This window comes from Cynocephalus volans, chromosome X (genome assembly GCF_027409185.1).
Source record: "Cynocephalus volans isolate mCynVol1 chromosome X, mCynVol1.pri, whole genome shotgun sequence".
In the NCBI taxonomy this organism is placed as follows: domain Eukaryota; kingdom Metazoa; phylum Chordata; class Mammalia; order Dermoptera; family Cynocephalidae; genus Cynocephalus; species Cynocephalus volans.
Genome location: NC_084478.1, coordinates 65576709 through 65589471, shown reverse-complemented (window position 1 = coordinate 65589471; position 12763 = coordinate 65576709). Strand labels below are relative to the sequence as shown.

The window sequence follows — 12763 nt, the reverse complement described above, 5'->3', positions numbered from 1 at the left end:
TATATAGTCTCCATTGGTCTTTTATTGTCGTTTACAGAAGGTGGCTACGTCTCCCTCTTCCCTTTCCCTCCCTCCTTTTCCGACCCGCCTCTTCTGTTCTCTCTCTATCTCTCTGCTTCTCTCTCTCTCCCTCTCTTTCTCTCTCCCTGTCTCCGTCTTTTCTTCGAAGTGCAGAAGTTTTTAATTTCGATCGAGTCAAATCTATCAATCTGGGCCTGGCGACGCGTCAGCAGAGGGGGGCGGGGAGACGAGCGCGGAGCTGGGGGAGGGGAAGGGGCGGAGAGAAGCGGGCGGAGCAGCTGCGAGAGTTGCTGGGAGTGCGCGCGGTCGGATCATAAGGCGGCGGCGGAGGAGGCCCAGAGACCTGTGCGCGTAGACTTCAACCCGCGGCCTACGCCGATCCCTCTGTCCACCGGAGGACCAGGGAACCGCAGTCTTCTTCACAGAGGTACCGTGCTCCGTGCTCCCCGCCCGGCCCGACCCGACCCAGCCCGCTTCGGCGGCGTCTCCTTCCTTCCTCCTTTCCTCGCTCTCTTGCCCGCCCGCGCCTTCCCTGCCCGTCTGCGTCACCGCGGCCGCCATGGCTGAGAACGGCGAAAGCAGCGGCCCCCCGGGCCCCTCCCGCGGCCCTGCCGCGGCCCAAGGCTCTGCCGCTGCCCCGGCTGAACCCAAAATCATCAAAGTCACTGTGAAGACCCCCAAAGAGAAAGAGGAGTTCGCGGTGCCCGAGAATAGCTCGGTCCAGCAGTTTAAGGAAGCGATTTCAAAACGCTTCAAATCCCAAACCGACCAGCTAGTGCTGATTTTTGCTGGAAAAATCTTAAAAGATCAGGATACCTTGATCCAGCATGGCATCCATGATGGACTGACTGTTCACCTTGTCATCAAAAGCCAGAACCGACCTCAGGGCCAGTCCACGCAGCCTAGCAATGCCGCGGGAACTAATACTACCTCGGCGTCAACTCCCAGGAGTAACTCCACACCTATTTCCACAAATAGCAACCCATTTGGGTTGGGGAGCCTGGGAGGACTTGCAGGCCTTAGCAGCCTGGGCTTGAGCTCAACTAACTTCTCTGAGCTCCAGAGCCAGATGCAGCAGCAGCTTATGGCCAGCCCTGAGATGATGATCCAAATCATGGAAAATCCCTTTGTTCAGAGCATGCTTTCGAATCCCGATCTGATGAGGCAGCTCATTATGGCCAATCCACAGATGCAGCAATTGATTCAGAGAAACCCAGAAATCAGTCACCTGCTCAACAACCCAGATATAATGAGGCAGACCCTCGAAATCGCCAGGAATCCAGCCATGATGCAAGAGATGATGAGAAATCAAGACCTTGCTCTTAGCAATCTCGAAAGCATCCCAGGTGGCTATAATGCTCTAAGGCGCATGTACACTGACATTCAAGAACCAATGCTGAATGCCGCACAAGAGCAGTTTGGGGGTAATCCGTTTGCCTCAGTTGGGAGCAGTTCCTCTTCTGGGGAAGGTACTCAGCCTTCCCGCACAGAAAATCGAGATCCACTACCCAACCCCTGGGCGCCACCACCAGCTACCCAGAGTTCTGCAACCACCAGTACGACCACGAGCGGTGGCAGTGGGTCTGGCAGTAGCTCCAGCAGTGCTACTGGGAACACCGTTGCTGCAGCTAATTATGTTGCCAGCGTCTTCAGTACCCCAGGAATGCAGAGCCTGCTGCAGCAGATAACTGAAAATCCCCAGCTGATTCAGAATATGCTGTCTGCTCCCTACATGAGAAGCATGATGCAGTCGCTGAGCCAGAATCCGGATCTGGCTGCACAGATGATGCTGAATAGCCCGCTGTTTACTGCAAATCCTCAGCTGCAGGAGCAGATGCGTCCACAGCTCCCAGCTTTCCTGCAGCAGATGCAGAATCCAGACACGCTATCAGCCATGTCAAACCCAAGAGCAATGCAGGCTTTAATGCAGATCCAGCAGGGCCTGCAAACATTAGCCACTGAAGCACCTGGCCTCATTCCAAGCTTCACTCCAGGTGTGGGGGTGGGGGTGCTGGGAACTGCCATAGGTCCTGTAGGCCCAGTCACTCCCATAGGTCCCATAGGCCCTATAGTCCCTTTTACCCCCATAGGCCCCATTGGGCCCATAGGACCCACTGGCCCTGCAGGCCCACCAGGCTCCACCAGCTCTGGTGGCCCTACTGGGCCCACCATGTCCAGCTCTACATCCAGTGAGACTACGAGTCCAACATCAGAATCTGGACCCAGCCAGCAGTTCATTCAGCAAATGGTGCAGGCTCTGGCTGGAGCAAATCCTCCACAGCTGCTGAATCCAGAAGTCAGATTTCAGCAACAACTGGAACAGCTCAACGCAATGGGGTTCTTAAACCGTGAAGCAAACTTGCAGGCCCTAATAGCAACAGGAGGCGACATCAATGCAGCCATTGAGAGGCTGCTGGGCTCCCAGCCATCATAATTACATTTCTGTATCTTGAAAAAAATCTATCTTATTTTTGATAATGGCTCTTAAATCTTTAAACACACACAATTGTGCTTTACTTTCATTTTGATTCTTTTCAATCTGTCTAGTTATAAATCTAATATGATGCATTTTATGGTAGAGTCCCTCCCTTCCTACTTCCTCCCTTCCTCCCTCCGTCTTTGTTTCCTTCCTCCTCCTCTTTCCTTCCTTTGGTTTCTTTCCTTCTCTGTCTTGAAAGGTGGGAATCAATGCTGTTTCACTTAAAGGTGTTGCATGCAAACACTTCTCTTTATTCTGCATTTATTGTGATTTTTGGAAACAGGTATCAACCTTCACAGTTGGGTGAACAAGTTTTGTCACAGATGCCCAATTTATTTGCATTTTAAACATTAGTCTATGATAGTAATTTAATGTAGAATGAAGATAATAAAAAGCAAATTATTTGAAGCTCTCTAATTTGTGGTACAATATTGCTTATTGTGACTTTGGCATGTATTTTTGCTAGCAAAATGCTGTAAGATTTATACCATTCGTTGATCTTTTTTGCTATATTTGTATACAGTACAGTAAGCACAATTGGAACTGTACATCTAGAAATATTACAGTAGCTTCTCTGAGCAGAATATGTATAACAAAATGAGAAAGACTATTAGAAATATTTCTGGAGCTAGATATGTCTCAGATTTGTAGAATCTTACAGCATCTTTAATAAACTCAGTGAAAATGTTGGCTAGGCAAGTTCAGTTAAAATAGTAGAAATGTTTATCCTGGTATCTCTAAGTATACATTTAATTGTACAGAAAATTTACAGTGTAACATTGTGTCACCATTTGCAGATTGACTGTATATGACGTTGATCTTTGTGCAGCCTGAAGGATCAGTGTAGTAATGCCAGGAAAGTGCTTTTTACCTAAGACATCCTTCTCAGCTTCTCCCATAAAGAGACCCTAATATGCATTTTGATTTGTAATTGGAAATGTAACTTTCACTGAAAGTGTCATGTGATGTTTGCATTACTTTTAACTGCTATGTGTAAAGTAAAATGTATCTTTTGACTTCATCAGTTATTTCTCGTGCACAGGGAAAAATTCATTAAAAATGACAAAAAAAATAAAAAAGATTAAAAATGGATAATCTTTTCCTTTTTTGCCTTCTAGCCCTAGGATCGTGTTTAGAAGGGTTATCCCACCCTAAGATTATGTAAATCTTATCCTATATTTCTCTTTTACAGTTTTATTAAAAAAAGAAACTTTTTTTTTGCCCTATCTGGAGTTATTTTGATGGATGGATTTAGGTATTTCAACTTTTTTTCTCCCCAAAGGCTAACCAGTTGTTAGCTGGTATTTATATCCTCCCCCCATACACATTTGAAATGTCATACATACATATGCTTTAGTTTGTGTTTGAATTCTCTCTGGTTCCAGTGAACATTGTAGCCCCAGTACACAAGCCGGTACTTATTGAGCTAGAAATATGACTTTGTACCTGATAGGATGAGTCCTTCTATTGGTCTTTTTTATTTTTATCTTTTAACACCCTTCTGACAGTTCTGACATGTTTGTTTTACTGGACAATCTTTATAGTTAATAGGTTTCCCCCAAAAAATAAATTGGGAATTTGGTTAGGATTGTCTTAAACTGATATGATGGTGAGAACTACAAAGTTGTATTGCTTTCCAGAAACATGATATGTTGCCTCATTTCGAAAAAGCTTTTTATATCCTTTAAGAGAGTTTATTTACTTAAATTTTGTATAATTTGTGATAAAGGTATTCCTAGGTAATATAGAAGTACAGGGAACATGATACTGCTAATGGGAACTCTTAGTGTGTTACCTATTTGGATTTTTTGCTATATAGGAGAACAATTTATTTTCATAGATTATTTTAAACTGGCAATTTATTGAAATCTATTAATTTCAGAGATATTCAGTCGATCCTTTTGAGTTTTTCCTGGTGAGCAATCATATTAATGATAATTTATAAATTGCATGTTCTTTTCAAAATTTATAAGTTTCTGGCTGCATGGGTTAAACATTTCCAAGGCAGTGCTAAATAACAAAGGTGGCAGTGGCATTTTTGTTTCTCAGATTTTAACCAAAAAATGTTTGCTGCTGTAATTCCAAATTGTCTTGTGAAAAAACATTCCTCTGGGAGATGGGCAAATTATACTGTGGCCCTTCTTGGAGACTTGTGCAGTAAATGTTGGCAAGTATATATTTTTTTATCAGTAGGTTGTTCAGTCTAAAAACATAGAAAGTGTTCAACTTTGTCTAACTCAACATTTCCCAACCTTATTTGAGTAAAGAACCACTTTTTAGTCTTTTAAACACACCTAATAACATGTGGCCTATTAGTGTTCCTCAGAACACCAACTTAGGAAATGGCAATGTATTATTTCAGTGCTATATGATGCTGGGAGTTTGAGATAATCACAAAGTGTGCCAAGAATTTTAATGACATGGATGATTTTATATGTAAATAAATACTAAAACCGGATAGAAAAGAGCAATAAATCAGTAGCCATAGGAGAAACTGGATATTTTCTGATGCCTGCCTCAGTTTAGCAGATGACTTTCTTTCAATCATTCAAGGAACAGAGAATTCCTTAACTTTGCCAAATGTTTACCTGTTTTTAAATATATTTTGTTTGCTGTCTGAAAAGATCGAGGTCATTAACTTTTTAAGTCTACTTACTATTTTTCTGCTTTCTAGTTCATTAATTTTATAACTTTGTGTATCTTGTCCTCTTTTTTTGTTACTTTTAACTAGTCTTCCTCCATCTCTTACATGATGTAATTTCCTTCTATTATGTTGCAGGTTCTTTTTACAGGCTCTGTTTTTGTTTGGGGTTTTCTTTATCTGCTATTGACACATCATTGAATCAAGAAGGGTATATTCTGACCTGCTATCCTTCCCCCTCTAATGAGAGTGTAATGATTCTTGCATCCTTTCACTGTTTACTGGGTATCACCCCCTCCCTAAACTTAAACTGGACTGCTGGGTGGTGTAAGTTTGTATTACTGGCTCTGTAATTCAGCAGGATGAGGTAGTGGGGAGAGAGCTAGGACCAGGGCAACCCCAGCAAGAGAACTTCACCCCCAAGTTTTCCTCATTTGGTCTTTTGGCCTCTACATCAGGGAAGTAGTATCATATATACTTTCATCACGTGTGTGGGGGGGGAGAGGTGGGAGGGGGTGGATATACAACATCGAAACAAACCCTGCTGGTTAATTAAAGGAGACTCTTGCATCAGATTAATTCTTTTTTTTTTTTTTTTTTTGTCTTTTTCGTGACCAGCACTCAGCCAGTGAGCGCACTGGCCATTCCTATATGGGATCCGAACCCGCGGCGGGACAGTCGCCGCGCTCCCAGCGCAGCACTCTACCAAGTGCGCCTCGGGCTCGGCCCTGCATCAGATTAAGACCACCATGTTAGTTGAGAAACCATGATCAGGAGACACCTGTATTTGGGTGTGGCTGAGCTTGCCCTCTGAAAAGGGGACTGCCTGCTCCAAATTCTGTTTTATCTGCAGTATAAAAATAGGAACAAATGGAGTAATTTCTGTCAGGACCTACCCCAAGGATCAGGGTTGGGGTGTCAGGAGAGCCACTTGGCCTGTGTGTCACACATTCACAAAGGGACTCAAATTCAGACTTTTCACATTAACTTCAAATGAATTAATAACTCCAGCCACAGAGCCAGACTGACCTGATGGTCATATAGCTTAATTTAGTAATGTTTGTCATACAGCTTAATTTAGTAAATGTAAAAAATTTAAGCTATTTGGCAATTTTGATATTCTTAGTTTGATATTATTTTATTTTAAAAATATACTGAGGCTTAAATAAAATGGGTGTTACTCAGGGTTCCTTCAACTTTTAAGAGGTTCTCGTCCCAGTCATTTCCAATGCCTGCCCCCATCTCCAGTTCTTGCCCTTTTAAACTAAATAGTATTAGTGGGCTTCTGCTGAGATTTTCTCAATTTCTCAGGATATCACAGAACTTCCTCAGGTTGGTAATATCCTTCAGTATGGCCCCATCAGCATCATGTCTTATAGAAATTCTTTGAGAGTTCTACTGTCCTCATTATTTATACAAGTTTTGCCCAGCTTTTGTTTTACTATTGTCACTTCTGTTGATGTATAAGAAGAAGGGTGAGAACTAAAGACCTGTTTTCATACTACCATCTTCCCAGAAGTCCGTTAGGAAACTTAGGGGAAAAGCAATTTTCTAAAAATAGAAAGAAGAAGCATGATTTGGCAGACATCAGACTGAAGCCACCCCAAAGAGCAAACCATTAGTCAATGTGCATGCTTGCTTAGGCTTTAGACCTTGACGATGGGTAAAAACCCCTGGCAAAAGCTGCTCTACGCCAACAAACTCAAAATTTTGGGTAATCCAACCTTAAAAAATGAGTTGGGTACAAAGACAACATTTTTTGTCAAATAAGTATGAATTAAGGCATATAGCTCCAGCTGTATTGAGATATCTGAGCATAGATTTGGGCTCCCTAAGACAGCACCTTCAAAAATCCAGCTTCAAAACTTCTTGGCCCAATGTGTAGATTAGCAAACTTGAGGTAATTTCAGGAAAGCTTCTACAATTCATTATTAAAAGGATAGTTGATGAGCATGAAAAAAAGATATAAAATGATTTCTCAGCCCTAGCATGGATTTCAAGATTGTCTTGTCAGGCTAAATTACTTTCTCTGTTAGATTGGGAAAACAATAATAACTAAGATATTCGTTGTTATGTTCAATTGTCATAAGAACCCTATAAGATAGCATTATTATCTTTTCCAGTTTGCAAATAGGGGAATAAGCTAAACATGGTTAAGTAACTTGTGCAAGGTCACACTGCTGTTAAGTGAGAAAGTCAAGATTTGAACCAAGTTCTGAGAGTCCAGTGTGTGCTCTTAACCAGTACACTATACTGCTTATCCCTAAGTCTATTAAACTATACTGGCCTACTTATTAATCTATCTTAGAGATTTTTATAATAAATTACATATTAGCTGACTTCCTGGGTATTGTTCAAGAAGCATATTAGCCTTTGTTAAATGAATACATCTCTGCTGCTATTCACCCTGGAGCAGGTTACATAAAACTGTACATGTGAGAATCAACTGTCACAAAGCAATAACTGCGATTTGGAGCTTTGTCTTTCTGACTTTCCTGTTATTTGAAACTGCCCTTCAATACATCTGTCCACAGTGGCCTAATTCATATGGTATGTCTCAGAGATCTCAGAAGGCGATAAATACTGTGTACCACAGCAAAGCCTTTGACAATTTCTCAAAATGTCCTTAAGAATGAAATGGAGTAACATAAGGTAGATGATAATGACAGAACAGCAGATGGGTTAGTAATTTGAACTGACAGTGTTCAACAGTGTGCCAAAGTGGGCAGAGGTTTCCAACCTCAGCTCTGTCCAGTCGAAGTTATTTTTCAATGACTAGCATGAAAATATAAAATAGTATGCCCATTCCATTGTAAATAATGTAGAATTAGAAGGCAGAATAAATGCACTTAATGTCACTAACAAGATCCAAAAAGTCTTTAGAGGCTGCAAAGAAAATATCCAAATCTAGCAGGATTAAATTGAATAGTATCAAATGTGAAGTCCTGTGCTTGTATCAAAAATTCAGTTACCAAAGGTAGGTGGTTATGTGGCTAACAATAGCATATGTGAAGAACAACACTAGGTTTAATTTTCTGTAAGTTAATAAGCTAGCCACGTGACGGTACAGTGTACACACACAGGTAATGAAATCTTAGGCTTCATTAATAGAAGCGTGTGTCCAGAACAAGGAAGACCTTCCTAATGTTTTATTCTGTACTTGATAGTTTATGTTGGGAGGTTTGGGTCATATGAGAGTGCCACAATTAAGATGGACACAGACAACCTGGACAATGAACAAGATGGTGACTAGTTTACAAACAGAACAGTTATTGAATGAGTCCAAAATGCTTTAGTCTAAAGACTAGAGTTTGTGGATATTTTCTCCAAATAATTGAAAGCCTTTCAGGCAGAAAAGGGATAACATTTACTTGTAGTACCTCCAGAGGGCAGAACAATTTACATGTTACAAAAAGTCAGAATTTTGGCTAGAACTTTCTAGCAATTAATTTAAGATACTTTCCTTTCCGGAGCTGCGTAAGCAGAAGCGCGGTTGGCAGAAATGTTCAAGAATGGGATCAAAAGATATCTAACATTCTTTGAAAAGCTAATGTTCTCCCAGTGGACTTTTCAGCTTCTCACTGAAGTTGCAAGGTGTGGGATCAAAGTTGTTCCAGAATGAAGTCATATTACAGATTTCTATCTTGCATATCCTAGTTTAGTAAACAGCAATTCAGGAATAAATTTCACACCTTTATTGACATATAAGATCTAGGTAAATTCATTATTCGTTCTATTTTTTAATTTTAATTTTATTTTAATTCCCATGTGTAAATGGGAGAAGGACCCAAACTACAAGATCTTTAAAAAAGGCCTGATCTTTTTTTCTCTTAATAATATTCCCCTACCCTCTGTCATTCACAGTGGTGGTTAAGGTGGTGGGAGGAGGGTGAAACTGAGAGTGGAATGTAAGATGTGATGGTAGAAGATATTTTAAAATTCTATATATAATTCTTTAGTTAGATTGGTCTTTTTGGAGTGAAAAAGAAAGTTTGTGCTTTGTCTTGCATGACACCCAAGTGAATGCCATTTCATCAAATAAATTACCTTAAGATTCTGAGTCACTACACTTTATATTCTTTATAAGCTACCCTAGGATTTCCAAGGGTCTGGAAAAGAGCATCCTGGTTCCAGTGACAGGCTGAAACACACATCAAATTTCTTATTTGAGGATTGTTAATTGAATCACAAATATGTGTATGAGTGTGTGTGTGTAACTTTGGTTTTGCCATCTTAGAGTCCCCTCCATATGCTCTTATACTGATGAACTCCCTTCATACATTTCCCCTCTAGATATTTGCCTCTGCATGGGGCTTGACCTGTATGAACCACATATCATGTGACCAGAGGCCATGGGGAAATTGCCTTGCTTCACTCATACCCTTTATCCCATTTCTGGATATATCCCTAAATGTAGATGGCTTCAGCTCCTTTGACTAATTTTTTAAATAAACTATTTCAAAACAGTTTTCGATTTACAGAAAAATTGTTGAGACAGTATAGAATTCTCATATATACCACACCAAGTTCTCCCCTATTAATGACATCTTACATTAGTATGGTATTGATGCGCTCGTACTTATCCAGCTGTGTCCCACCCAGCTATGGCCATTAGGCACTCATGTTTGCCCAGCTGTGCCACGCTATGCTGTAATGAAGACCCTCACCTGGATATCATACAGACCCAGCTACAGCTGCAGCCGGCCTTGTTTTACACTGTGGTTAACACACACTGCTGTAACAGGATTTTCTCTTCTACTTCTCTTGCTGTAATTTTCCACCCTGAGACAGAGTCATAACCACTTGAGATCACCCCTCCTGCCTTGTTATAAAAACCCGGAAATGCTATGATATAAAAATAACAGCCCCGCTGCATTTGGGGCTCAGGCTTTGGACAGGAGTCCGCTGGGTCAATGCTGGCATATCAACAAACTGTTTCCTGTTTTAAGCCTCGGTGTTTCCTGCCTCTCCCTTCGAGTTCACAGTAGCCCACTGCAACAGTTTGTATGAGGGTACCTTAAAAAGTTCATTGAAAGATTCTTATTATCTTCTAATTCTATTTTTCCATGAACTTTTTGAAGTATCCTTGTATGTTACAATTAATCAAGCAATACTGATAGATTAGTATTAAGTCCATGCTTTATTTAGTCCGATTTCCTTAGTTTACACTTAATGTTCTTATTCTGTTCTAGCGTCCCATCCAGGATACCACATTACATTTAGTCATCACGTCTACTTAGGCTCCCCTTGACTGTGACAGCTTCTCAGACTTCCCTTGTTTCTGATGCCCTTGACAAATTTGAGAAGACTGGTCAGGTATTTTGTGGAATGTCCTTCAGCTGGGATTTGTCTGGTATTCTCATGATTAAACTGGGATTATGGATTTTGGGGGAGGAAGACCACAGAGGTAAAATGCCATTTTTATCACATCGTAACAAGCGTACATACTATCAATATGACTTATTACTGTAGATGTTGACCTTTATCACGTAGTCTGAGGTAACGTGTGTCAGTTTTATCCACTTGGAAGTTATTAATTTTTCCCCTTTTGGATATCGTACTCTTTGGAAGGAAGTTATCGTGCATAGCCCACAATTAATTGTAGAGTTATGCTCCTCCTGCTTGAGGGTGGAGCATCTACATAATTTTTTACCTCATGTTTTTAGGTTTTATTTATTTTTTTACAGTGGAGATTGTAATTAACAAAGAGGATTGGAAAGTTCTGTAAGTCCCTTAGGCTTCCTTCATCTGAAAAAGTATGAAAAGTATGCCGGTACGTTTTCATACAAACCAGTTCCTCCTTTGAACATCTTTATAATTTGTCTTTAAAAATGATTTCTTTTTTAAAAATTTATTTTTTGAATTGAAACATAATTGATTATACATATATGTGGGGTACAGAGTTGACTATCAGTATTTGTGTGTAGTTACTAGAAGTGGGAAAGGGGAAGGGGAAAGGGAGTTAGAGAGTAATTGAGTAAGGGACACAAAGAATAATTACAATTAGTATCTACATAATTTATTTGGAGTTCAAAGAAATGTATTTGGAGTTTTGCATGGGAGATCTGTCTCGTTGCTGCCATTTATTTATTTAACAATGTATTTATATCAGCATGGTCCTATGGGTATTTATTTTATACTTTGGGTTGTAATCTAATACTTTATTTTGTTGCTCAAATTGTTCTAGATTTGACCATTGAGTGTTTTTGTTGTTGACTCCCAAGGACTTTTGACACATCTCCCTCTTTTTTTTTTTTTTTTGAGCGCTTCCTTTCTGGCCAGGATCATCATGTATGTTTCTTGGCACACGTCTCCTAGAAGCTCTAGTTCCATTTACTGCAGGAGTGCATTAGAAACCAAGATCTGGGTACTATGTGTGCTTGTTATTACTAGGGTATATTGATTCTAGGCCCTCTCAGCTAACAGAACAATGAAATATATGTGTATCCTAACCAGTGTATATACACATTTCTATAAATATTTCTTCTATAGGTAATTATCTGTATCTATATTAAGCTAAACATGAGATGTTACTGATGTCTCCATTTATAGTCCATTACCAGAAGTACCAGCGATAATCTATATGAATCATTCAAGCCTCCTCCACTTACTTAACTGTAACCTCTCAACTACAACAGTGAGAAACCTGGCTTCCACCATCTGCCATCCATTTATTTAATTGTTCAATACCAGTACACATGTATAGCAGTATCAGAGTTGTTAACCTGTACCCCTATAGGAAACAACTTTATCAAATAGAGTGCTTATGCACAGTTTCTTTTGCCTTTAGTCTTAACAGACTCCACTCATTTCCAAAATTACTTAAGTCAGCACCTTTCTCCTCACACCCTTCAGTAAGATTAATTCACACATTTTAGCAGTTATATTGTTTTGTCACATTCTGTATTCCATCCCTAGGATCCCTCAATCTCCGAAATAATTTTTCAAAAATTTGCATAATCAAGATTTAGTCTTTGTGCTGTAAAATTCTATGGGTTTTGACAAATGCATAGTATTATGTATCTACCATTGTAGTATCATATAGAATAGTTTCGCTACCCTAAAAATTCCCTGTGCTTCACCTATTCTATCCTCTGAACCCCTAGCAGTCACTGAACTTTTTATCATGACTATAGTTTTACATTTTTTAGAAAGTCATATAATTGGAATCATACAGTATGTAGTCTTTTCAGAGTGGCTTCTTTCACTTAGCAATTTGCATTTAAGATTCATTGATGTGGTTTTGTGGCTCAATACCTCATTTCTTTTTTAATCACTGAATAACATTTCATTTTGTTGGTATACTACAATTTGCTTATTCATTCACTTATTGAAGGGCATCTTGGTTGCTTCCAGTTATGGTGATTATGAATAAAGCTGCTATAAAATTCACATGCAGAATTTGATTTTATCTGCCATTTTCCAAATTCATGCTTACCCTTTATCTTTAAAAAAAGAATTACTTTATTATAAAAAGGAATATATACTCATTATAAAATAGATTTGAAATGTAAAATATAATGAAGAAAATAATAAAAAACACTCATAACCAGAAATAACCACTATTATAAATTTGGTGTATTCTCCCCAGTTTTATTCATTTTTAATATATACATTTTAAA

General features: G+C 39.6%; 1 protein-coding gene across 1 annotated transcript; it reads left to right on the top strand.

The window, feature by feature from the left end:
* Nucleotides 1-311: 311 nt before the first annotated feature.
* On the top strand, nt 312-3595 carry UBQLN2 (ubiquilin 2). Its single transcript, XM_063084192.1, has one exon. The coding sequence runs from the start codon at nt 581-583 to the stop codon at nt 2453-2455; it is 1875 nt and encodes a 624-aa protein (XP_062940262.1). The 5' UTR covers nt 312-580; the 3' UTR covers nt 2456-3595.
* Nucleotides 3596-12763: the final 9168 nt, after the last annotated feature.